At 46.5% G+C, this 23644-nt stretch overlaps 1 protein-coding gene across 2 annotated transcripts in view; it reads right to left on the reverse strand.

Annotated features, from left to right (window-relative positions):
* Nucleotides 1-23644, reverse strand: part of Agpat4 (1-acylglycerol-3-phosphate O-acyltransferase 4) — a 97897-nt gene that overhangs the window by 44094 nt on the left and 30159 nt on the right. For both annotated transcript variants that reach the window (XM_029533194.1, XM_021221478.2), the window contains exon 2: nt 21170-21430. In XM_029533194.1, coding sequence (XP_029389054.1) covers nt 21170-21347 — 178 coding nt within the window. In that variant the 5' untranslated portion in view covers nt 21348-21430. The remainder of the gene's footprint in view (nt 1-21169; nt 21431-23644) is intronic.

The following is a 23644-nucleotide window of genomic DNA, read 5'->3' on the forward strand; positions in this document are numbered from 1 at the left end:
AGACACACACATACATAGACCCACACAGAGACACACATTTTCACACATACACATGCTCACACAGAGACACATATATGCTCACCCACAGACACACATTCACACACACAGACACACATCCCCATATATATATATATATATATATATATATATATATATATATATATATATATACATATTCATGCACACAGACACATATTCACACACATATACACACATAGACACACATGGACACACATTTACACATGCATAGACACACACAGACACACATGCATACACATGCTCACTCTCTCTTTCTCAATTTAATAAACATTTTAAATAAAAAGATGAAATCACAATGATAATCCCAGGATGGGTGCTAACATAAACCCACTCCTTTATTGTCATTCATTCCTTGTTAAATATGACACTCAAGAACTGGTGGGCTACACATGTAGTCACTATCAACATCTGCAGGCTTAAACTTGAGACAAAAGCAATGGGCCACATGACTACCCCATCTCCCTAGGTCTAATTCGAATTCATATAAAGTAACAACAACATCAACAACAACAACAACACACACACACACACATGTTTCCAATGAGTTCCTTAATTAAAAAGAAAGTGTCTTTCAGCACTTAGGTTTTCAGGGTCTAATTAGCAGTCCAGACACAGATGTTCTTTACAATGCAGAATAATAAAATCGAGGAAAAGAAATGGAAAAGTCAATGTATTCAAAAGGAAGCCAAATAGATATGCTTCTAAAGAATCCTTAAATAAATAATACTTTCCCAAATATTTATGTGAGGTTCAATAAAACATAATTTGTTTCATTCATCATTTTTAACCACTGAAGCAGAAGACAGGATGAAGTGTGTGACCAGCCAGCAGAAGGAATTCCTCATGACAGGAAGGAAAGATGCAGTCAGCCCCACCACTGGGCAGTCTGACTACAGGATGGGCCCACCCTTGAGGGAATCCCCAGACCATCATACGGCCTCCTGGGAACAAGACTCACAGCCGAGAGAAAAATGGAAATGGAGCCCAAATAGGGAAAGCTGGGCTTCCACCCAGTGGAAGAGAGATGCTACTCTGGCCTTGCATGAGACACATTCTTTAAGATAATAGAACTTGCCGGGCGTGGTGGCGCATGCCTTTAATCCCAGCACTCGGGAGGCAGAGGCAGGTGGATTTCTGAGTTCGAGGCCAGCCTGGTCTACAAAGTGAGTTCCAGGACAGCTAAGGCTATACAGAGAAACCCTGTCTCGGAAAAAAAAAAAAAAAAGAAAATAGAACTTGGTCACGTGGAAGGAGCTCCCTCCTGCCAGAGCCGTATGAGGAAGGACTGAGTAGGCATAAGTCCAGAGATTCAGCCAGACCTGGGTGCTCACACTTGTAATCCCAGCAATCTTGAGTTAGAGTGCCCTTCCCCCCCCCCAAAAAAAAAGAGGAATAGAAACCCAAGTCTGCCCCCAAGGTCAGCTTCCTCCTCTGCAAGATTATGTCACTCTCTGATAGCTTGTGATGCAATGTGGACAACAGGCCTAGAGAAAGGGGTTTGGTATCACTCATTGGAGAGCAAAGGTTCCAGCCCTAGGAAAGGTTTCACCAATGCGATTACAAATGTGTTCATGGCCCTACCAAAGTCGGGAGGCGAGGCTCTTGGTTTCCTCTCATTAATCTGCATCTGCACCACAGCTGGGATGTGCGGGGGGGGGGGGGGGGAAGGACCTGCAGTGGTGAGATTGAAAGCTCAGGGCTAGAAAGAATTAAACCAAGGCAGGACAGGCCACGGTCAGCGAGCTCAGAGGCTACTTAAATTAGAGAAACTCCTTGTCTGAGCTTCATGAGCTATTAGTCCTTTATCCTATGGGTTCTCAAACCATGGTTATTTAAAGACCTCTTTGGAGGTCACATATCAGATATCCTGCACATCAGATATTTACATTATAATTCATAACAGTAGCAACATTACAGTTATAAAATAGTAACCACGTAACTTTATGGTTTGTAGGTTACCACAGCATGAAGGTCTGTATCGAAAGGGCTCAGCATTAGGGAAGATGAAAACCACTGAGCCACAGGAAGATCAAAGGCCACATCTTGGGGTTTTCTAACAGGGATTTAAGTCCCAAGTACATCCTCGTTTATCTACCCTCTCCAAGAACAGAGTGTGGCTTGAGCGGATCCCGAATAAATGTTTGGTGAATGAATGAATGAATGAATGAAGTAACTCAAGATGCATATATAGATGGTGGGTCAGAGACCCAGAATCAGGCAGAAGGAGGCAGAAAGAAGCCTGTGTAAGACAAGAAGGGATGGAGACCCATCTAATTAACTGAGTACCAGCTCTGGTATGGCTCTTTGGAAGCGGAGACCAAACTCAACCCAGCTGGCCTGGGTCCTTCAGGTCGTTAGTCGAATCTGCTTGTAGTAAGCAGAATTCAGAAGCCTCTTCCTTGGTCTCACACGCCTCCCCAGGCATCCCCTGGGAGCTAGCCACCTGCAACGGGTCTGACTAGAAACTTCTCAGAGAATATGGAAGACTTGGCCCATTGTCAGGCCCGCAAAGAATGTGCTGCACCAAACTCAGTTGTTAGAAGCCCCTCCTCCTCCCCTCCCCTCCCTTCCTCACCTCCCAACCCCCTAACACCCCCCTAGCTGGATTGGACCCAAGATGAAGGCAACAGTGCTACTAGTTTCCAACACCAAGACAAGTCTGCATCCAGCCTGACACTAATGTTTCCTGTCTGCTCCTGGGATATTAAATACTGCTTTAAATCCTCCAAAGGGGCTAAGGAACCAGTTCTCATTTCTACAAGCTGGAGTCCAGTTCTAGCGCTCATTACACAATGAATCTTCCCAATTTAGCAAGAGACACTAATTATTCTATTTAACTGGTGACTGATGACCCCACTCCCACATACGACTGCTTGCCAAATTTCTAACGCTGATTAATTTGTGAATGGCTTCTGCCCTTCTGTGCCTTCGAAAGTCTGCCAACCCCCGCCCCCCCACACACCTGTGGGCAATTTAGGCTGGACCTCAAACTCCCCGAATTCCCAGCACATTCCATCTCTGCCACCTTCACCCCTGAACTGGCTCAGCTCCTGTTCACACCAGTGAGCCGAGAACAGCCGTGGCTTGGTGAGGTCTTGCTTTGTCATCACACCCAACAGTCTGGTGGTGGCTCTGCCGGAGCCCTGCCCAGGTCTGCCTCTCTGATTCCTAGGATAAGCTAAGACTGTGTGTTTTAAATTTGCAGACGTTCCAGTCTGTTGATCCTGAGATACTGAGATTTGTTTGTTTGTTGGTTTGTTTGTTTGTTTGTTTGGAGAGCTAGGGGTCTGCTTATCCACACAATAGACTCTCCTAGTACTCAAAAAGAAACCAAGCCTGAAGTGGTAGTTGAGCATGCCTAGAACCCCAGCAGCTGGGAGGGTGAGTCAGGAGGGTGGCATGTTTGAGTCCATCATTGTAAGATCATTTTTTTTTTTTTATACATTAAAAGCCTAGCTCCAAAACTTAAAGCAAAACAAAACCCATGACTCCATTTGGTAGTTCAGATCCAAAAGACCCAGCACACTCCACCAGCTACAACCATTTCTCCTTCCTAGGTAGAGGTGCCTACGTAAGCAATGCCTATCCAGCCGCCAGCCACACTTAGTGAACCGACCTCATCTGCCTCTGTTCACCAGCAACACTCCTCCACATCCCCCCCCCCTCGAAGGGCCTCGAGCTGGTCCCTGCCCCAGAGCTGGAAGCTGTTTGGGCTCAGACACCCTCGCTCGCCTCTTTCTGCAGCCAGTTGACAGGGATTAAAGAAAACAAATAAAAATTGCCATTGAAGGAGAGCCAAACTCCAGAGGCTGCCAAGGGCTCCCTCCCTCCTGTCTTGACAAGGCGGCTCCTTCATAGCCTAACAAAGAAGGTTGTGACATGTTTAGACACAGATACAAGTTGGCGACGTCTCTTTCAGAGTTCTGAGTTCGGCGTGGGGTTGTGGGTTGGGTGGGAATGAATGAGATGACTGAAGCCAAGAGATGGACGCTCTTGGGGCAGCAACCCTAGAATCTTAGCAGCAAGCTCAGCTCCTGAGTTCAGGAGGGCACACAGCTGCAGCCCTGCCTCCTCCAATTCCCACCCTGTGTTTCACCAGCACACACACACACACACACACACACACACACACACACACTTCCCTCTTGCTCCTTATGCTTCGGGTGTGGAAGCTCCAAGATACACATGCAGCAGGTCTGGCCCCAAGGTGGTATGTGACCCAGCGCTCTGACTCTCTGGTATAGTCTTTCTTCCTCTTTGCTGCACCTCTTTTTTCCCTCCCCCTGACTCAGTCCGCACATCGTGCTTGCTCTTCAGACTTCTCCCCATGCCCCCTTACTCTATTATAGCCACAAGACAGAAATGGCTACAGTCATCTCTGGGCCAAACACTTTTAAACACGATCCCGGTCCATGACAACAGTGGTGCTCACTAAATGTCCCCTGGACGGACTGCAAAGTCATTCCTTCCATGGTCTGAGCATGTTTGGCATCAGGTAAAGATTCAGAGCAGGACCTGTTCAAAGCCGACTGCCCTGTCGTAAAGCCTTTTCCTTCACCCTGAGTTCCAGCCCTGCTTATGATAACCTGGTAAAAGGTATGGGTCTTGCTCTAGTAGTTCATGCCACTGATCATGGTCTGCCCTAGTTGGAGACATGGGTCTATAGTGTTCACCTTCTGTTTAAGGGACTGGCTGTCAAGGTAGAATCCAGGACCACTGTAAGCGTCCAGTGAAGGCATTATCCAGAGAGCATGACTCAGTTAAACACCTGATACATAGCCCTGGGATACTATTAAGATGGCCCAGCCTTCTCCACACCTGCTCTACTGATACACACAGTAAGGGTCTCTGTGGTCAGCTCTGCCACACTCCTCAAACACTAGAGTGCTCACTGACCCTCAGCCAGGGGACTGCTATCCCCACTAGGCCATAGTTGAGGGCGGGGTCCGTGTATCGCCTTGGGTTCCTCTGATCCCAACCCACTTCTTCTATAGCACCATGATATACTGAAACCTGAAAATCTGCTAAATATCACCATTTATCAGCTGTACCGTGATGGCTAGGTCTCAGACCAGTTCGATACCCTTCGCTTTACCTAAGAGACACACTCGCCCCGATTACTGTAGAACTATAGCTATCCGTAGGGCTGTACTGGGAAATAGTCAACCCCTGGCTGGGAGACTCAGGCAAAGGGGAAAGGTTTTATTTATGGCTATATTAGTTGCGTTTTTCACCATGTGATAAATATCTGACAAAAGTAATTTAACGGTTTTTAAGGCCTTATTTACTTTTAGTACATTGGTGTTTTGTCTACACGTGTATCTGTGTGAGGGTGTCAGATCCCCTAGAATTGGAACTATAGGCAGCTAGCTAGTTGTAAGCTGACATGTGGGTACTGGGAATTAAACCCAGGACCTTTGGAAGAGCAGCTCCTACTCTTAACCACTGAGCATCTCTCCAGCCTCCAAAAGCAATGGAAGGAAGGGTTTATTTCTGCCCATAGTTTAGGGCATTGGTCCACCGAAGGCATCGCAACCGCAGTGATAAATGGTGATGTTAAGCTTGCTTCTCCTTTCCTCTCAGCCTAGCAGCACCACAGCCTATGGAATGGCGCAGCCCACATTCAGGTGGGGCTTAGGCAGCCACTGACGTTTTAGCAGCTGGCCTGTAGCACACTTCTGAATGTGGAGTCACGGATGCTACACAGATTAGGGGGCCTTGACTAGGTTGGTAGCTGAAAAGGACACAGAGAGCAGGCAGCTGCTGGCAGCCAGGCTTCTGGGAGAGAAGCCATCTTTAGAGGGCAGAATCCAGAGCACCTACCTAACACGGTCACATCGTACGTATGCGGCATCTGCCAGTTCCTGGTCCCTGTGGCCAGGAATGCCATCATGGTCTGCCTCTGCGTGTCGTTTCCTGAGTCAGTAAGTCTCTGACTTTGGTTGGAGTTCACTGGTTGTCAGGCCCAAACCACTAACATCTGGACAACCTGCTTTCCCCTACTTTCTCAAGGCTGGCCAGACGCATGCCCCTCTGGAAGCCTTCTATGTCTTATCCAGCCTGGTCACTTGTTTATGATTGCTTGTTTGTTTTGTTTTCTCCTAAGACTGGGTCTTGGGTAGCCTAGGCTATCCTCAAACTTCCAGTGCAGTCAGAGATGACCTTGAACTTCTATCTTCCTTCCTCTACCTCCCAAGTGTAGAGAGTACAGGTGTGTGCTGCCATACTTGGGTCTGTGTGGCATTAGGGATCAAACCCAGGTTTAGGGGGGGGCATGTTAGGCAAGTATTCTGTCAACAGAGCCACAGTCTCAATCCTAGTCATTTTTTCCCCATGGGAAGCACTACTACTCATGTCTCTGACATGAAGGAATCAGCCATGTGACTGTGTTCTTCCTGTGTGTCCCAATCGGTTTCATGGCGAGAGCTGGAGGAGACCTCACTGCGCAGTAATCACCAATCACGTGAAAGTTCTGGAACGCAATAAAACAACCCAGGTCTCCCCATACCCCAAAGGCTAAGTAAAAGGACACCTTCAGTTTGAGTTAGTAGTCTGCGCAGTATAGGGGTGCTCCATGCACTGGAGGTGCTCACCGGGCCCCTGGAGTAGTAGGTAGCCTTTGCTCATTCACCCAGCCACACAGGAAAGGGCACCATGTCCAAGGCCAGGATTGCAGAAGCTGCCAAGTCTGGATTTCACCCCTAACTTAACTCACTGCCCTGGAGTGACCAGTCTTCAGTTGCAGATGAGCATCATTAGAGGTTATCAGGAAAGAGCGGGGAAATGCTTCATCCTCTGTTGGTTTGAGTAGGAGTCACTGGGTTTCAGAAGACTCGGAGGTTGTGGTTTAACACATCAGAGAGAGACCTCAGAAGATAAGAAAGCAGGTCGTTTAGTGAGACTGTGTTATATGTTATACATCTGTGGGAGAGACCATGCTACTCACTGTGGAAGAAACTGCCTCTGGTGGAAATTGCTACTTACTTCTCAAACCGTCCTCTCATTCCAAGAAAGGAACGCCCAGTGTGATACACCCTTACTCTTTCATGCAAATTATGTGAAAACGTGGTTTGCCACCCTCCAAGGCCCACCAGTAATTCCCCACCCAGCAGCCTGAAGGATGATGAGCAAAGGTACAGTGACCTTCAAGCGTAACACCTGGTGATGAGCAAGGTACAGTGACCTTCAAGTGTAACACCTGCCCACACTAGGCTAGAAGCTAAAACCCCATTTTTATTCATCACTGTTGAATGTGCTGCTCATACAGCAGAGAAGGTCATCTTTATAAAGCACGGGGCTATTGGCCACACCGAGCTTACTCTGAGCAGTCACACCAAAGCATCACTTGATAATTCTTCCAAAAAAACACCTTTTGGAGAATCAATAGCGGCAGAGTCTCGTGATAAAAGAAACAGGAGACAAAGGCTAAAAACGGGAGCGCCTACGTTACCAGAGTAACGGCCGCCTTTGACTTAAGGCCAGCCGGTGAGTAGGAGCTTGGTCCAATGGTGGACATGGGTTCAGTTCTAGGGATCTGCATTTGGAACACAGTTAAGGTGACCAACCTTTCCTGGTTTGACTGGGTATTGCCCGCTTACAGACAAGAAGATTCTATATGCAAAGCAAGAACAAGATGAGTAAGGTAAGGCAACCCAAAGTCCCCCAGGGGCAAACATGACACAAATGGAGAAAGTGGTACGTTGGGCTGAACCACCTTGCCCATCCCCCTGGACCTAAGAGTAGCATTGGGTAAGTAGCCACACCCCGAAGCTTCGTTCCCACGGTGTTTTCAGAACGTCTGGTCAGTTCAAAGCACAGCTGTTTTAACCTTGTGACTGTAGTTTGCTGTGTCCAGCCCTCTGCCCGTCCACTCCAGCACAAGGAAAGCATCTTTCTCCCTTGGCCTCCCCTACCCTGACCCCCTTTTCTCTCTACTCACCTGAACTAAGCCTGACTCTTTTGTTACATACTAAGGGTTTAATCTCATAAGAATGCTTTCAAAGAGTCACAGGATCCTTCTGACAGAACAGCAGTGGGTACAACCTTCTACCCGTAAGCATGCCCACCTAGGCTGATTTCTATGGCTTGAGGGCATAGGAACGAGGCAACCATGTTGAAGAACCCTTCTTGTTCATGCCCAACTCTGCTTCATCCAGGGTGAGCCTATCACGAGACCTCTGAATTCATCTTTTGGGGAGCCCTCTTCAGGTGCCTTCTGAGGTGCAGAGAACGCTGCCAGGGAGGACTCCTCCCATAGAGCGTCCTTCAACATAGCTCTGATAACTCCCAGCCATCTGCCTGGGGCTCTCCAGCATCTGCCTCTTCCCACACTCCTCCACCCTCCCACACCCCACACCCTCACAATTCCTCCGTACACAATCCTGGTTGCGAGGACTCCCTGAAAAGCATGAAGGCTCCGTGTCGTCAGACAGTGTGTGCCAGTCTGACTGGGTAGGAAATAACCTCGAGGCCGCCTTCACCTCCCTTTCTGTTTTTGGAGCACGTCGAGATGTAGTTCCCTGTCTGGCAATGTAAAATAAAAACAAAACAAAACAAATGCCAAGCCCCAGGTTAAGCGACAGAGTCTCGAGGTTTTAGAACAGGGCTTCCTTAACTCCACACTAAGAACCCCTTCTCCTGGGGGGCCCACAGCTGGTCTCCCCTAAACAGCTGCACACAGCCTCCAAAGGGAGCTTCAACACTGGGCGGGCTTGGTCGGCTCAGCGCTGCTCACACTTCGCACGCACGCTGTTTGGGGATTCTGAGTGGGATACTGCACAGTTTAAGTTAAGCGGATGACACGCATTCCTGGGATCTGAGCAAGGTCAGGAATTCTCTTCTCCAATAACCCCCTTCCTTCCGGGAAACCTGGCATCGGGCCAGGAGGGAAGGCCTCCTCACAGGATTGGAAATGCATCCCCTCCCCTCAGGATCTAAGATGAGGCGAGCTGGAGGAAAACAGGAAAACGTGTTTTGCTGAGAAGGGCCAGGGCCTGGTGAGAACTCTTCACCTACTCTACCTCAAATTAAGTCACTTCATTTCTCTCTCTGGTATGTGAAAACAAAATGCCACAGGCTAACCACAATGCTCTTCAAGTAGTTTTCATTCTTTACGAAGAATTAAATATGTATGGCTGGCATATGCAAATTTTATTAATGTAAAAAATGTACTTTACATAATTTATAAAATATATTAAACAATTTACTCCGACTCAGAAGATTGAAATGGCACAAGAAATGTAAGGGGATACCCTAAGGTTTCTTTTCTGGCAACTTCAGTCTCCCTAGACCACATCCAGGGCATCAAACTCATACTCCAAGCCTGAACGGAAAAGCTGTAACCCAAGCCACCGAGCCGAGGACAGCCCGTTCCTTTCTAAACCACAGCAACAGCTAAGGAAAGCTGCTCACTCAAGCCAGGCAGCAGCACACAGCACGCAGTATGTCAGCCGCACTCCCAGGTTTGCTGGCCTTCTAGTGGATGTAATTGTACACTTTACAGTGTAAATTCCCTCCTTAGAGGGTAAAGTCATTTCTTTTACCAAGGGTAAGAGATTCATATGAGAAATACATATGCACACACACATACACCACCACCACCACACATGTTCACATACATACACAGATACACACACACACACACACACACACGTACATATACATATACATGTGTATGCACACACACACACACACACACACACACCATACTTTCATACCTGGCTTGTGGTACAGCTTCAGGGGTTCATAGAAACTCATCCTACACCAAGGGACTGGGCTGTCTCTTGCTCTGCACCATTCTGTGTGTACCTATAATCCAGCTGTGCCTCAGTTGACCATGATTTGGGTCTAAAAGTCTCCACAAGATTGGATTCTCAGCACAGCCAAATGCCTTCCAGGTGTGCCTTCCCAAATAAACCCCAATACCTGGCTGGTAACACCTGCTGAGGGTTTGGGGGTGTAGCTCAGTTAGTGGTCTACCAGGCGTGAGTCCCTGGGTTCCAGCCCCACCAGTAACTAAATAGGTTTTTGTGTCTCGTGCCTGTAATCCCAGCATTTGGGAGATGGAACTAAGAGGATCAGAACAGAAAAGCTGCCTTAGCCTGGAATACATGAAGCCCTGTCTAAAAACAACAAGTAAAACAAACACACACAAAAACCAAAACACCTGCTGAGCAGGGGGCAAGCACCTTGTGACCACCTGGGGCCTGAGAAAAGGGACGGACTTGCTTGAGCTGGTCCTGGCAGATGTCTGCTTTAAGACGTCTCTTTGAAAAGCCCCCATAAAGTATGGTCTCTATTATCTCAAGAAGCAGATGAAAATTGTTTTGAAAGTTCAGATCTTTTACTTGTTATGTGGCCTTAAAGCCACCCCAGCTCCATGTCTCAAGAACTGAGCCTATTAAAAGGCAGCTGGCTCTGTGGCTAAACCAGCAATGGATACACAGGCTCAGAGCCAACGCTAGCCAACACCCGAAAGCCATAGCAAACATAACGACCGAAACAGCGACTAGCTAGCTAGCTAGCCCCTTGCCACCTCTCCCTTTCCACAGCCCTGTGGAGCGTGATCTCACAAGTTCCACTTCAAGGGCATGGCCAGTCATGCAAACAGCCACATGTGCCTAGCTCATGTGTAATCCGGCTTCTCGAGCCCACCTGTTCCAGACCTCTCGCCACTCTCTGCTAGGTCTCCAGGGACTAGCAGTAAGTGGAGGAAGGGCAAGCGCATGCTCTAGAAAGGCCTTTGTCTTGATGCCTGAATTCGTCTGGATTCCCTAGAGCAGCAGAACTAACAGAATGAACGTATAAAAAGGGAATCTCTTAGAGTGGCTTACAGGCTGTGGTCCAGCTAGTTCCACAACAGTGGTCTCCCCACAGTAAATCCACGTATCCAGTAGTTGTTCAATCTACAAGGCTGGGTGTCTCAGCGGGTCTTCAGTACACGCTAGAATTCCTGAAGAAGTGAGTGGGCTCTGTACCAGCAAAGAATGGCAAGCAAGCAAGGAGGGTAAAGCCACCTTCTTCCATGAGCTTCTGCCATGAGAAGGTGTGGCCCAGGTTTGATTAAAGGTGGGCCTTTCTACCTCACATGAGCCAGTGAACTAAAAATCCCTCACAGGCATGCCCATAAGCTTGCATTTTGTTAGTTCGTTCTAAATGTAGTCAGGTTGGCAACCAAGAATAACCATCACAGTGCCTATCAGACAACTGTCCTTGACCCGGTCTACAATCAGGTAAACTGGGGTGGGTGGGGAGCCCCAAAGGTACCCTGCAAGTATTCCTCAATATCAGGTGCAAGTCTTTGGTAAAGTCTGGGTCCCTGATGGGATTTCTGGGAGGGAAGAGCACCTATAGCTGTGACTTTCCATCCACTGACCATCTGTCACCTGGTGACAGACATCCCTTAAGTGGGACAGGGCAGGGAGATGCCTTTAGCCATCTGGCTTCAGAGGCCCTGACAGGGAGAGCGCTCCCTGGCACAAGAGTGCCTTGTCCTAGGGCAGTGGGTCTCAACCCGTGGGTCTCAACCCCTTAGCGGGGAGGGGGGGTAATCAAACAACCAGAAAACACAGATTTACACTACAATTCATTATAGTGGCAAACCTACTGTATGAAGTGGGGTGAAAGTACTTTTATGGTTGGGGGTTAGCACAGCATGAGGGGAGTGTATCAAAGGGTCGCAGCATTAGAATGGCTGAGAACGGCTGCCCTGGGGCCTAGTGTGACTACACACAACACAGTCCACGTATCCAGGTGGCTCGATGCATCAGACAACAGTGCGGGCAATACCACCCCTTCTCACAGGACTGCCTTCTCTGGGATTCAGATGAAACTATGTCCAGCCTCTGTGTACACTGCTCTGGGGACCCCGTAGGTGGTGGGGCTCCAGCTGAGTCCCTGGCAAGCAAGCCTGTGTCTGGTCCTCCCCTCCCCTCTCACATGCTCCCTGCTCCCTCCATTCCCCAAACACTGACCACAGCTGCTTGTGCATGGGGCTGCCTCGTTTCCAGCTAGGTTGGTCCAGAGGATCTCGTCATGAACTCCACACAGCACCGGCTCACGAGCCTCCTTTCAGCAACACTAGCTAACGTCTACTGGAGCAAGGAATGGGTGTGGGCCTGGCTTCTCAGGGCTACCGTTTTCTGGTGTCACTCAGCCTGGCTCCATTGACAAGCTGCGGACTCCCACTTCCCCGCATCCAAAAAGTGGGAGGGTGCTGGGCAGCTGTGTGATTTTCGTAAGCACTAGTCATGCCCGGAATCCACACATGGGCACCACCGATGAAAGCCCAGGACTTTTGCCTACTGCATCTTGCTGTCTCTACCTCAATGGCCCTGGAACACAGACCACGAGCCGACCATCAACCCTTCCTCACAAGAGTTCCCTAGATGAAGCAGGAAGTGAGAGATTCATAATTAAAAAAAAAGAGAGAGTTTGTTTTGCAATTTACTACATTCAGTGTAATGTACATTTAGTCAGCAGGGTAGAGGAAGTACAGACTCAGGTTTACTCCAGCAGGCCCTCAGCAGCCACACCCAGACATACTTTCCAACATGGCAGACCCGGAGGGCCTGCTGGCCTCAGGGCAGAGAAGGTCCTACACTGTTGTGCTGGCAGGAGGGGGAAAGAGACTGAACGGCCAGAAACAGCTGCCACCACAACTGTCTCCAGGGGTACAGAAACTGAGTTCCTTTTGTCCTATATTTTGATCCACAGGCCACTGGCTGCTTCTCTTCCAGGTCCCTCAGGTTGTAGAGTCTGTAAAAGTTCCCACTGACCCATCACATGGATGACTCAAGGAACTGGGCTCTGGGGAAGGAAGAGAAGGCCAATCTCCCACCCAGCCTGAAGATGGGATTGCTTATAAAACTGTACTTGTGGCTCTAGCCTGATGGAAAATCTACTTCCCTCAGGAGGACCAGAACTGACTCTTAGTTCCTACGGTCATTCTGAACCCCTCGCCCCCCACACTGCATACATAAAATCCAGCCCAGGGTCTTTCGACGACATAGGAGCCTGTCCTTTCCCTCATATGCCGCCCTTTCTGAGGCTGTGACTGGCAAGGTGCCAAGCCCTGACTGCCTCTTTCAGACAGGATTAAGGCAGCTTCTCGCAGGCCTGCTATACCTTAAGTGTTCATCACTTAGGAGGCAAGAGAAATGGCCTGTCTCCAGCAGAGCCCGTGGGAGGCCTTTAAGTGATACCTGGAGCTTGTTCAGTACCCATGCTCAACCACTGTCAATCAGCCCACCACAAACACAGGACAAGTGACCTTCAGAGGGGAACTTAGGCTGGGAAAACAGGAAGAGGATATAAATAAACAGCAATAACAATAAATCAAAGCACTTTATCAGAAACATGGGATTCTTGGTCAATTCTTTCTTATCATCTTTATATCAAGCATACTAAGGTTTTTATTAAGATTTATTTATTTATTTATTATAAGTAATTATACTGTAGCTGTCTTCAGACACCCCAGAAGAGGGTATCTGATCCCATTACAGATGGTTGTGAGCCACCATGTGGTTGCTGGGATTTGAACTCAGGACCTTAGGAAGAGCAGTCAGTGCTCTTAACCGCTGAGCCATCTCTCCAGCCCACATACTAAGTTTTTTTTTTTTTTTCACATACTAAGTTTTTAAAGCTGCCTGAGAAACAAGCCATAATGGGAAGAGAAAGAAACATTTGCCACACCTCCTTGAGTCCCAGCCCCCTTTTAGCAAATTCTCTAAAATTTCGTCTTAAAATATACTTATTTATTTTTGAGGCAAGATCTCACATATGCTAGGATGATTTCAAGCCCCCTTTGTAGTTGAAGATGACCTTAAATTCGGGCATCACCCACCCTTAATTTATAGGTGTGCCCAGGATCTAACCCGGGGCCTCCTGCATGCTGGGCAAGCACTCTACCCACTGAAACTGGTTACATTTCTAACCCAAGGTGAAACAATTTAGGAAGCATTTGTCCGCAGGACCTCATTCTGCCTTCCATCAGCAACTGTGGGCTTATCAACTGGGCTGAGGGTTTCTATGGCTGGTCTTCTGACTTTTCTATGGTAGGGACGTAAGTAGGTGGGCAGAATATTTTATTTGGAGGTTATGGAAATGGCTCAGTGGTTAAGAGCAAGCACCACTCCTGCAGGGGATCTAGCTTCAATTTCTAGCATATCTATAATCAGACAGCTCACAACCACCTCTAACCTTAGTTCCAGGGGACTCCAATACCTCTGGCCTCCATGGGATCTCATATGCACAAACTAACATTCACACACACAGACACACACACTCAAAACCTTTATTTTTTAATTAAATTATTTTAAATTATTTATTATTAAATATTAAATAATTATATAATAATTATTATTTTATTTAATTTTAAAAAGACTTTATTTGGCATCCTAGCATCAAGAGTTGTCTCCCAGCCGGGCACGGTGGCACACGCCTTTAATCCCAGCACTTGGAAGACAGAGGCAGGTGGATTTCTGAGTTTGAGGCCAGCCTGGTCTACAGAGTGAGTTCTAGGACAGCCAGGGCTGCACAGAGAAACCCTGTCTCAAAAAAACAAAAAACGAAACAACAACAACAACAAAAAAGAGTTGTCTCCCTCCTTCCCCGATTTGTCTCTTCTCTTTGCCCATGGGAGGGATTCTGTGGGGGTGGTGTAAGGCTAACTGCTGGGTAAAACCAGAAGCAGCAGAGCTCACAGACTCTCCTGGGCAGACTCAGACATCCATGTACAGGGACAGTGAACTTGGCAGCCAGGCCCCCCCAGCACAGGGTCAGGGCTGAGGCTGGAAACATTTTCATTGTGTTTTATTTCTCCAGTCTTTCCTAAAATAGGAGCTTCATTCCAGCCGTCCACGCCACACCTTTTTTTTTTTTTCCTCCTGACAGTGAAACGTCAGAGTGGCCTGCCTCAGCCTCCTTCCCCTAGAGATTAAAAAGCACAGATGCCCTAGAGACTGCTATGCACAGAGCAACCCAACCTCTAGTCCCTTTACAATATCTTCATTTTTTTGACTGTAAAGGAGCTCACTAGGTCAGCTCCTTCCTCTGCCAGCACACAGGGCGGGTCTAACATAGCATCTTTTTCTGTACATAGTGAGGCAATGGAAACGAAGGGAAAGAAAGGCAAGCCCCACCCGAAGTCAATTATTCACCAGTCATCCCTGTGTCCTGCTGCGGAGTGCAGTGTCCCTTCTGTGCTTTATTGTTACTGAAGTCATTGTGGTCTTTGGTATGCGAGCTTCCTTAGCGGTTGCGTGCTGCCCTGCACTCCCTGGTGACAATGAGCTCGAATTTTTAACAGGAAAATATTTAACAGGAAACCGGAAGATGACCAAACTTTGTTAGTGAAATGTAGCCAGGGTGCAACCCCAGGAAACAATGTATCCTGCATTCTCTTACAGAATCTGCTGCAAATGACAGATGCAGCAGGATTTCTGCTTGGTGTGATTCCTATGCTAGAAGAAACCATTAAACCCCATGAGCAGGTTCGAACCTTAATTCGGTGAGAATACAGCAAGGCAGGCCAAACCAACATGGTACAGCTCTCTGCTGATCAAGCTGCTGCCCGGCCCTGACCCTTAGGCTGTAGAACCACGGGCCCGGGAGAGTGTTGCACATAGCCTTTTGCCTGGCTGAGTAACAACAGTCTTTCGATCAGAGACAGCTAGGAAAACAAGATGGATTTAAAACTGCCTCTGCTCCAGACATGGGGTGCTGCAGAGACAGGGCTGGGGTGGGGGAGGGGGGACACAATTCCTAAGCAGATGCATCAGATGGAACCCAAGAGCCATGCCCAGCATGGATCATACACCTTGTTTACCACATTGTCTCTCTCTGGGAACCATGCTGGCTCCTCATCAGAGCTTGTTCCTTCTCCAGTCACACTGTTGCAACAATAACTCTGCACTGCTTGACCCAAAGGGCAAATGGGGACAGAGCATGTGGGACATACCAAGACCTCAAGCCTTCTGTAAAGACTGCTTACCATTAACTTCATACACCTCTGAAATGCCACTTGTCTCAAACAGTTCATTATGGATTTTCCTTTGGGATTTGTTCTGAGTATTTCAATTTACTTATGATGATATTAAAATTCATCTTTCGCCGGGTGTGGTGGCGCATGCCTTTAATCCCAGCACTCGGGAGGCAGAGGCAGGTGGATTTCTGAGTTTGAGGCCACCCTGGACTACAGAGTGAGTTCCAGGACAGCCAGGGCTACACAGAGAAACCCTGTCTCGAAAAACCAAAAAAAAAAAAAAAAAAAAAATTCATCTTTCTTTTTAAGTTGTTACTCATTATAATTTCCACCAGAAACAAGTAGGTGAACAACCCCCCCCCCCAAATGTCTCCACGGGTGATCCTGCTCTTAGACACCAAGTCTGAACCTCTTCTCTGATTTACTTCTAAGTGAGAACCTGGCTTTTAGCTGTCTGTTTGAAATCTGGATAGGGCTTATGACAGGGCAAACAGACATGATCTCAGATTTTCAAACTGGCAGATTTTGGAATAGCCTGAAGAGTATGCAAGTCCTCTAGATTATATATATATATATATATATATATATATATATATATATATATATATATTCTGACAAATATTTCCTTTTCCTGTACCACTGTGGATGCCCAAATACTAGAGCCACACTAGAATAAAGCAGGTGACATAAGAAGGCACATTCTGTGGCTCTGGGCTTCATGGGTATTTGATGACAGTAAGCTGTAGACAATGGATTAAAGGCATCTAGTTGTATGATTTCGTGAACATCCTTCAGCATATAGAAAAAGCCTGATACAAAACATCAAACACTAGAAATAGTATCAGACACACTTGCGAATTCTGAGTTGGTAAAGGGAATTGTGAATAAGATTGTTGCTGCAATTTTTTTCCCTCATAAGAATTTTTGAATTTACAAAATACGGCACATAAAGGATGATGGGATTGCAAGATGGTTGACGAGAAGAGCTGGAAGTGTCTCTCTCTACAACAAATGGGAGGGAACAAGGGACAAAAATGGCTGTTTCAGGCAGAACACCAGAGTCCTGTGAGATACATTTTACAGAAGGTTTGAGTCTCATAACTCAGCCTTTCTTCCATATATCCAAAGTAAGAGGGACTTTGCTCAGTAAGCAAAGAGCCTCAAGACATAGACACTGAGAAGATTGTCTGCGGGAAGTTCATGTAGCCTCTGTCAGTCATGCTCCTGCACAGGAGCTGTTGAGTATCCACACTGCTACATGGCTTTTACAGGGCAGCCAGCCATCTACCGTGCCTGACCCAGGTTTATGCTGCTGCAAAATGCCCAGCAGGGGTCCTGTGAAACAACCAGGCAGCTGCTGTCTTCCAAGCTACTTCATCTTGGTCCTTAAACCAGCCAGGTGGCCCTGCTATACTCTCCACGCCCCAGGAAGCAACCTGCTGCCCTTCCAGAGTGGCTCAGTCTACGGGACCACCTGGGAAGCAGACAGGGGGTTGTGTCTACCCACACTTTCCCCACAGGAAGCAACTGTGATGCCTCCAGAGTAGCTCAGCCCACAGAGACACCTTGGACTCAGGCAGGTGGTCCTACGTCCCCAGCTTTGAACCCTGTGAACAGCTGGTCGGCCTGCCTGGAGTTGGATCAACTATCATGTATTCTGGGAGGGAAGCGAAGCTGTGCTATGCACTATTCCATTGCCTGGAAAGTATCTATCCTTGAGCCTCTTGTCACCTAGACACCAGGGAGCAGATAGGAAGCCCTCCCCAAGAAGACTGACAGCCCCCTTTCCCCACACCTCTACCCCCACTGAAATGTTCTGCAAAGACACCTTTGTAACTCAGACAGAAACAGGAAATCATTCTGGTTATCAGGATGGTCCTCATACACTAAAATGTACACAACCCTCAACTCTGACAGCTACACACCACCTACAATCAGTTCATGATTAAACTGTCTCCACCACAATTATATATAGAAGGAATGTGCCTTCGCAAACAAATAACCCACAGCCAACAATTCAAGGCTGAAATTCTTTCCTCTAGGACAAGAACAGGTAAACAGTCTATATACTCCAACTTAGCACTTGAAGTCCTACCTGGGGGCAGCAAGATAAAGAATGAAGAGCTTTAAAGGAGGAGCTAATTATCACTGTTCACAGGTGACATGCTTTTAGACACAGAGGAAAACTAATGGTTCCACCAAGACCTAACAAAAAAAACAAACAGGCCATTAAACCAATAAAGAAATTCAATATGAGTGTAAGATACAAAATCAACACACAAAAATCAGCAGCATTTTGCATCAATAGTGAACCGGCTAGGAGAGAAAGCAGGACGCAGTATCACTCAAAAGAGCCCCAATTTGTAAGATACTTAACAACAAACTTAACCAAGGAATTACGTGATCTCTACAATAAAGACTACGAAACACTGATATATGAAATTGAAGGGGGCAGGGCCAAGGGCACACCTCAGAGGCACGGTGCTTATGTGGCATGCCAGAAACCTTCATTCAACACCACCAAAAAGGAAATAGAAGCTAAAGAGGGGAATGAAACACATGCTTATGTGCCTACACAGAGAAAGGCATTCGATGTTCAAGAGAGAATTAATATTGTTAAAATGTCCATACTACCCAAACAGAACCTACAGATTTAATATAACCCCTGATAAAACTCAGTTAAAATTTATATGGGACCACAAGAGACTCTTGGTAGCCACTGCAATTGTGAGTTAAGGGACAGAGCGTGGGGCATAACACCTGACTTTAAACACTCCACAAAGCCACTGGAACCAATGCAGTATGGTATAATACAGGCAAAAGAGAGGCCCATAAGCCAATGGGAACAGAATAGAGAGCTGGGGAATAAAAACACATTTATAGCCACTGACTTGCAACCAAGGCATACATCAGAGAAAACAGTCTCCTAGATTCATGGCATTTGAAAAACTGGGTGTCCAAATGCAGAAGAATGAAACCAGACCATGTCTCCCCATGTGAGATATCAACTTGGACCAGAGGCTTACATGGGAGACCAGAAACTATAAAATTACTAGAAGAAAGCAGAGAGGAAAAAGTTTTGTGACATGGTCTCCAGGCAAGGAACACACACATCAACAGCAGAATTTGGAAATGGCCTTGTGCCAAGCTTAAAAGCTTCTGGGGGGGGGGTTGGTATTCAGAGAGGTGGAGTAACAGCCAGTGCCTGATAACACGGTAGGATCAGCACGAGGAAAATTCGTTGTGTGCTGTGTGATTGTATGGTGTGTGGATAGGATCTGAAATGTTACCAGCCCAAAGGAGGAAACCAAGTGCAACATGATGCAGGTGCCTGCTAGCCTGCTTTGTGTATGTGTATCAAGATACTGGGTATACCTTACAAATGTATATGAATAATGTGTCAGTTAAAAATACATGGGACTGGATAAATGACTCAGCTGTCAAGAAAGGATACTTTAGCTCTTGCAGAGGACTGGAGTTCAGTACCCAGCACCCAGGTCAGAAGGCTCACAGCCACCTGCAACTCCACTTCAGGGGAATCCGATAGCATCTTCTGTCCTCCGTGGGCATCTATACGCACATGCACCCTCATGAGTGTACATACGTATGCATGTGCGCATACACACACACACACACACACACACACTGAAAAATAATAAAAATAAAGTTTACAGGTTAAAATAACAGCTGGCTGGAATCCCAACATTCAAAAGGCAGGGAAGGAGGATTACCAAGTTCAAAGCTGGTTTGGACTCTATAGTGACACCCTGTCTTGAAAACCAAACCAAAACAACTCTGTAGAGGACTTGCTGTTTTAAGAAGCACTTTTAAGTTTAATTTCAATGTTCTTTGTTTCAGAAAGATAGTACATTTGCCTCTTTGTCATACTCTAAGGTCACAGAGATACTTTCATTGCTTAGTTTGAATGAAAAACACTCCATTTTTGAATATATTTTTGGCCACGTGTGGAACTGATAATGGAACAGTATGTTCTAGTTCAGGGAATAATTATAAGCTTCATCTTTATCGAGAGCAAAACCCACCGCTAGGTGTTGCAACAATGCACTGATGCCTTGCTTTCAACCGTAGAAGCTCTGGCCAAATGAGTTATGTTTCAGACAGCTTAGCAGCTAAACAGGTTTGATAGATCATATGAGCATCAGTTTCCTGGCTAGAATACTGTACTCCAATGATCTAATCTTGGCTGTCAACTTGAATAAATCTGGAATTAACTAAAAACCTAAGTAGCTGGACACACCTGAGGGACATTTGTCATTATTTGTGCATGTATGGGTGCATATATATATGTTTATATATGCATGTATAGATGTATGTATGTGTGTATAGATGTGTATGTACATATACATGTACATGTACATATACATATCCATTCACTCTACCAGTTCTGTTCCTCTAGGGACCCTGACAAAAGCAGCTACCATGCAGGTAATGAGCAGAAGCACAGGATACTGGGGCACAGAGCCGAGTCTATCCCTTTTCCTTTATACCGCCCTGTAGGGAATTTAGGGTTCACTGCTTTGTCTCTTAGAATTGCATATATGTTCATGACAATCACAAAATAAGACAAGGGAAAAACACAAGGAGGAGAGCAATATACTATGTTGTCATTTAGTTTTCAAAGATACATATATACTTGACTCCCAGCACTGCAAACCAAACCAAACCAAAATTGCATGTGAATTGCATGTATCTACCTACAGACATAGAGAGAACATGCTGTACTGCATGTGAATTATATGTATCTACCCACAGACCCAGAGAGTGCACACTGTGCTCGGGTATACACCAGCCATAGATTCAGGATAACTAAGCAAGAATGGACCACTCACTTCTGAGAAGGAAATCAGGAGAAGCAGCTATATAGAAGGCATATTTACTGACCCCAGTCCGTCCTTCATGGCTGCTCAGCTTTGTGCTATTGGCATTTCTCACTGGCAGGATTTTTTTTTTTTTTTTTGTAGAGTAGGGACAAAATGGGCATTTCAAATCTAAAGCAAACAAGAGCGAGAGACAGCAGCCCAGCCCAGAGTGCCAGCCCAGCGTGCCAGCCTAGCAAATGCCTGTGAGGAGCCAGGGGATGAGCCTCCCATCTGGGTTAAAAGCAAGCATGAAGGGCATGGATCTTACGGCTGGAGACGCAGTAGCAGAGTCTGGCATTGATCTTGCGGAACAGCTGCTTGTTGATGGGCCAGATGACCAGCGTGCACAGCTGGATGGCGTTGACAATGAGCCCTGAGGCGATGAACACATAGCAGAAGACCAGGTGACACAGAAACTGAGACTTCAGCAGCCCGATGAGGTCCATGGTGTGGGGATTCTCAAAAGAGATAAATCCGTATGGTGGGGATAGTTCCAGAAGGGGGAAAGATCCAGGGCTCAGGAAAGTGCCTGAAACACAAATGGTATACATTAGCAAAGGTGTGCTGTGCGTTATACGAGAGAGAATGTACCTACGAGACGAATATACACTGGAAGTGAAAGGGTGACTAAGCTTTATTTATAGGCATCAACTCAGTAGGTCTTCCTGCTGAGCACAGAATAGGCCCTATTAGGGCAATTTTCCCTTAACCCTTCCAGCAGCCTCTGGGATCTTACCTTTATAACCAGGCCTGGGAAAGCGAAGCACCTGGACTAAGGTCTTCCAAGTTGCCATTCAAACTGTAGCCAACGTGGCATAAATTACCAGACTCACAGAGTGGCCACAGATATATGTGCATGTGTGTGTATACATATATATGTATATAAACATGTGTATATATACATATATACGCATATATACACACGTGTATACATATATGTGCATATATGTATTGTGGTTTGAATTGGCCTATGGGAAGTGGGACTTCACATAGGAGGTGTGGCCTTGTTAGAGGAAGTGTGTCACTGTCTAATATGGTGTTGGTGATGTTAAGGGTGGTCACACATGTAGATAAGTCATAGAGGATCAGCAAGGCCTTAGCTTCCTTTGGTTGGGTTTTAATAGCCAGGCCATCCATATAGACTTGGGAGTTTCCTTGGTAGCTTGGATTTAAAGCTACGATCCACCTTGGCTACTCCATTTTAGTCAAGATTCTAAGGAAGATAATTTTTTTTTTTTGTTTTTACCTTTATGGAACTTAAATTGACTTCCCTAGCCTGGACAAGGTTTGTCCACCAAAGACATGTTCTAGATGACACTTGGAACTCAGTGTGGGGTAGAGTGAAAGGTGGCAAGGTCATGGGAAAACTGCCCTCGGAAGAGAGTAATGCGGATCTCATGGAATCAGTTAGTTCTCTGGAGAGTTCTCGCTCTCTGGTGCCTGTCTTGACAGGTGAACTTTGACTCTCACGTGTGCCTGATGTCATGAGGATTCCTGCCACAAGGCCAGCACCAAAGCCAAGAAGTTAGCAGCATGCTCTAAAACCTGAAACTTTAGTAAAACCTCCTTTGTTGACACATAAACCAGCTCCTAGTATTGGATTATAAACATGGAAAATGAGTTAATACGGAGTTTATCAATTTTATATGTAAAACAAAGCAAAAAAAAAAAATCAGGGAATCACCAGAAGAACCAGGTGAGAAGTGATCTGGGCTTGTTAAATCAGTTCACCAACTTTTAGTCTTAGGGTTCATATGAGAAAGAGGGAGAGGGGGGAGGGGGAGGGGGAGGGGAAGAGAGAATGCTAAATCATTTAGAGCAGTGGGAAAAGATGGTATGAGTGTTAATTCCAGATAGTAGCTTGGGGGACCAGCCATTCTGAATGAAGAAGAACTTTCTCTTCTAATGTGGCAATTAGCCAATGCTACATCAAGCTGAGATAAGATGGCATAAGTATCTGAGCAGAGATGAAAATAGCTAGGGAGAAAACATTGTAATATTCTTTGCTTATTTTTCTTTCAGCTTGGAAACCCTTAGGATGTTGTATGGACAACCATCCCATCAAAGCCACTGTGATAGTGCATTATCATATGAGGCAAAGGCAGGATGAATCATATACTATTTCTGAGAATATACAAGCGGTAAGTTATTGAGTTCAGAGATCAACATATAACTTTGAAGCTATTGCTAAGTTCAAACTTTGGAAGTAAAGAGAAATGCTCCCTGACCCCTTTCTCCCTCTCTCCCCTTCTCTGCCCCCCCAATGCTCCTGCCCCCCCTTCTCTCTCTCCCTACCTCCCTCTCTCTCACTCCCTCCCTCCCTTCCTCCCTCTTTCTCTACTCCCTTCCCAACTCCCTTAACCATGCCCTAAATAAACTCTATTCCATACTATATCCATCCTATGGCTGGTACCTCAGGGGTGAGCGATGCCTCAGCATGGGCCCACAGAGGCACCCCTTCCACCTTACCATACCTCTATTAAACATATCCTTGGCTCTTTCTCTTTTTTAATAAAACACAATAGTGGCTTCCCTCCTCGGCCATCAGTTTCCCCAAGCGTGAGTCAGCATGAGGCAGTTGTGAGAAGAGAGATGATAGATGATGGATAGGTAGATAGATGATGGATAGGTAGATAGACACATTCTGGATAGATTGATAGATGATGGGTAGTGTACTGGCTAGTTTTGTGTCAACTTGACATAGCTGGAGTTATCATAGAGAAAGGAGCTTCAGTTGGGGAAA

Source organism: Mus pahari, chromosome 21 (genome assembly GCF_900095145.1).
Source record: "Mus pahari chromosome 21, PAHARI_EIJ_v1.1, whole genome shotgun sequence".
NCBI lineage: Eukaryota > Metazoa > Chordata > Mammalia > Rodentia > Muridae > Mus > Mus pahari.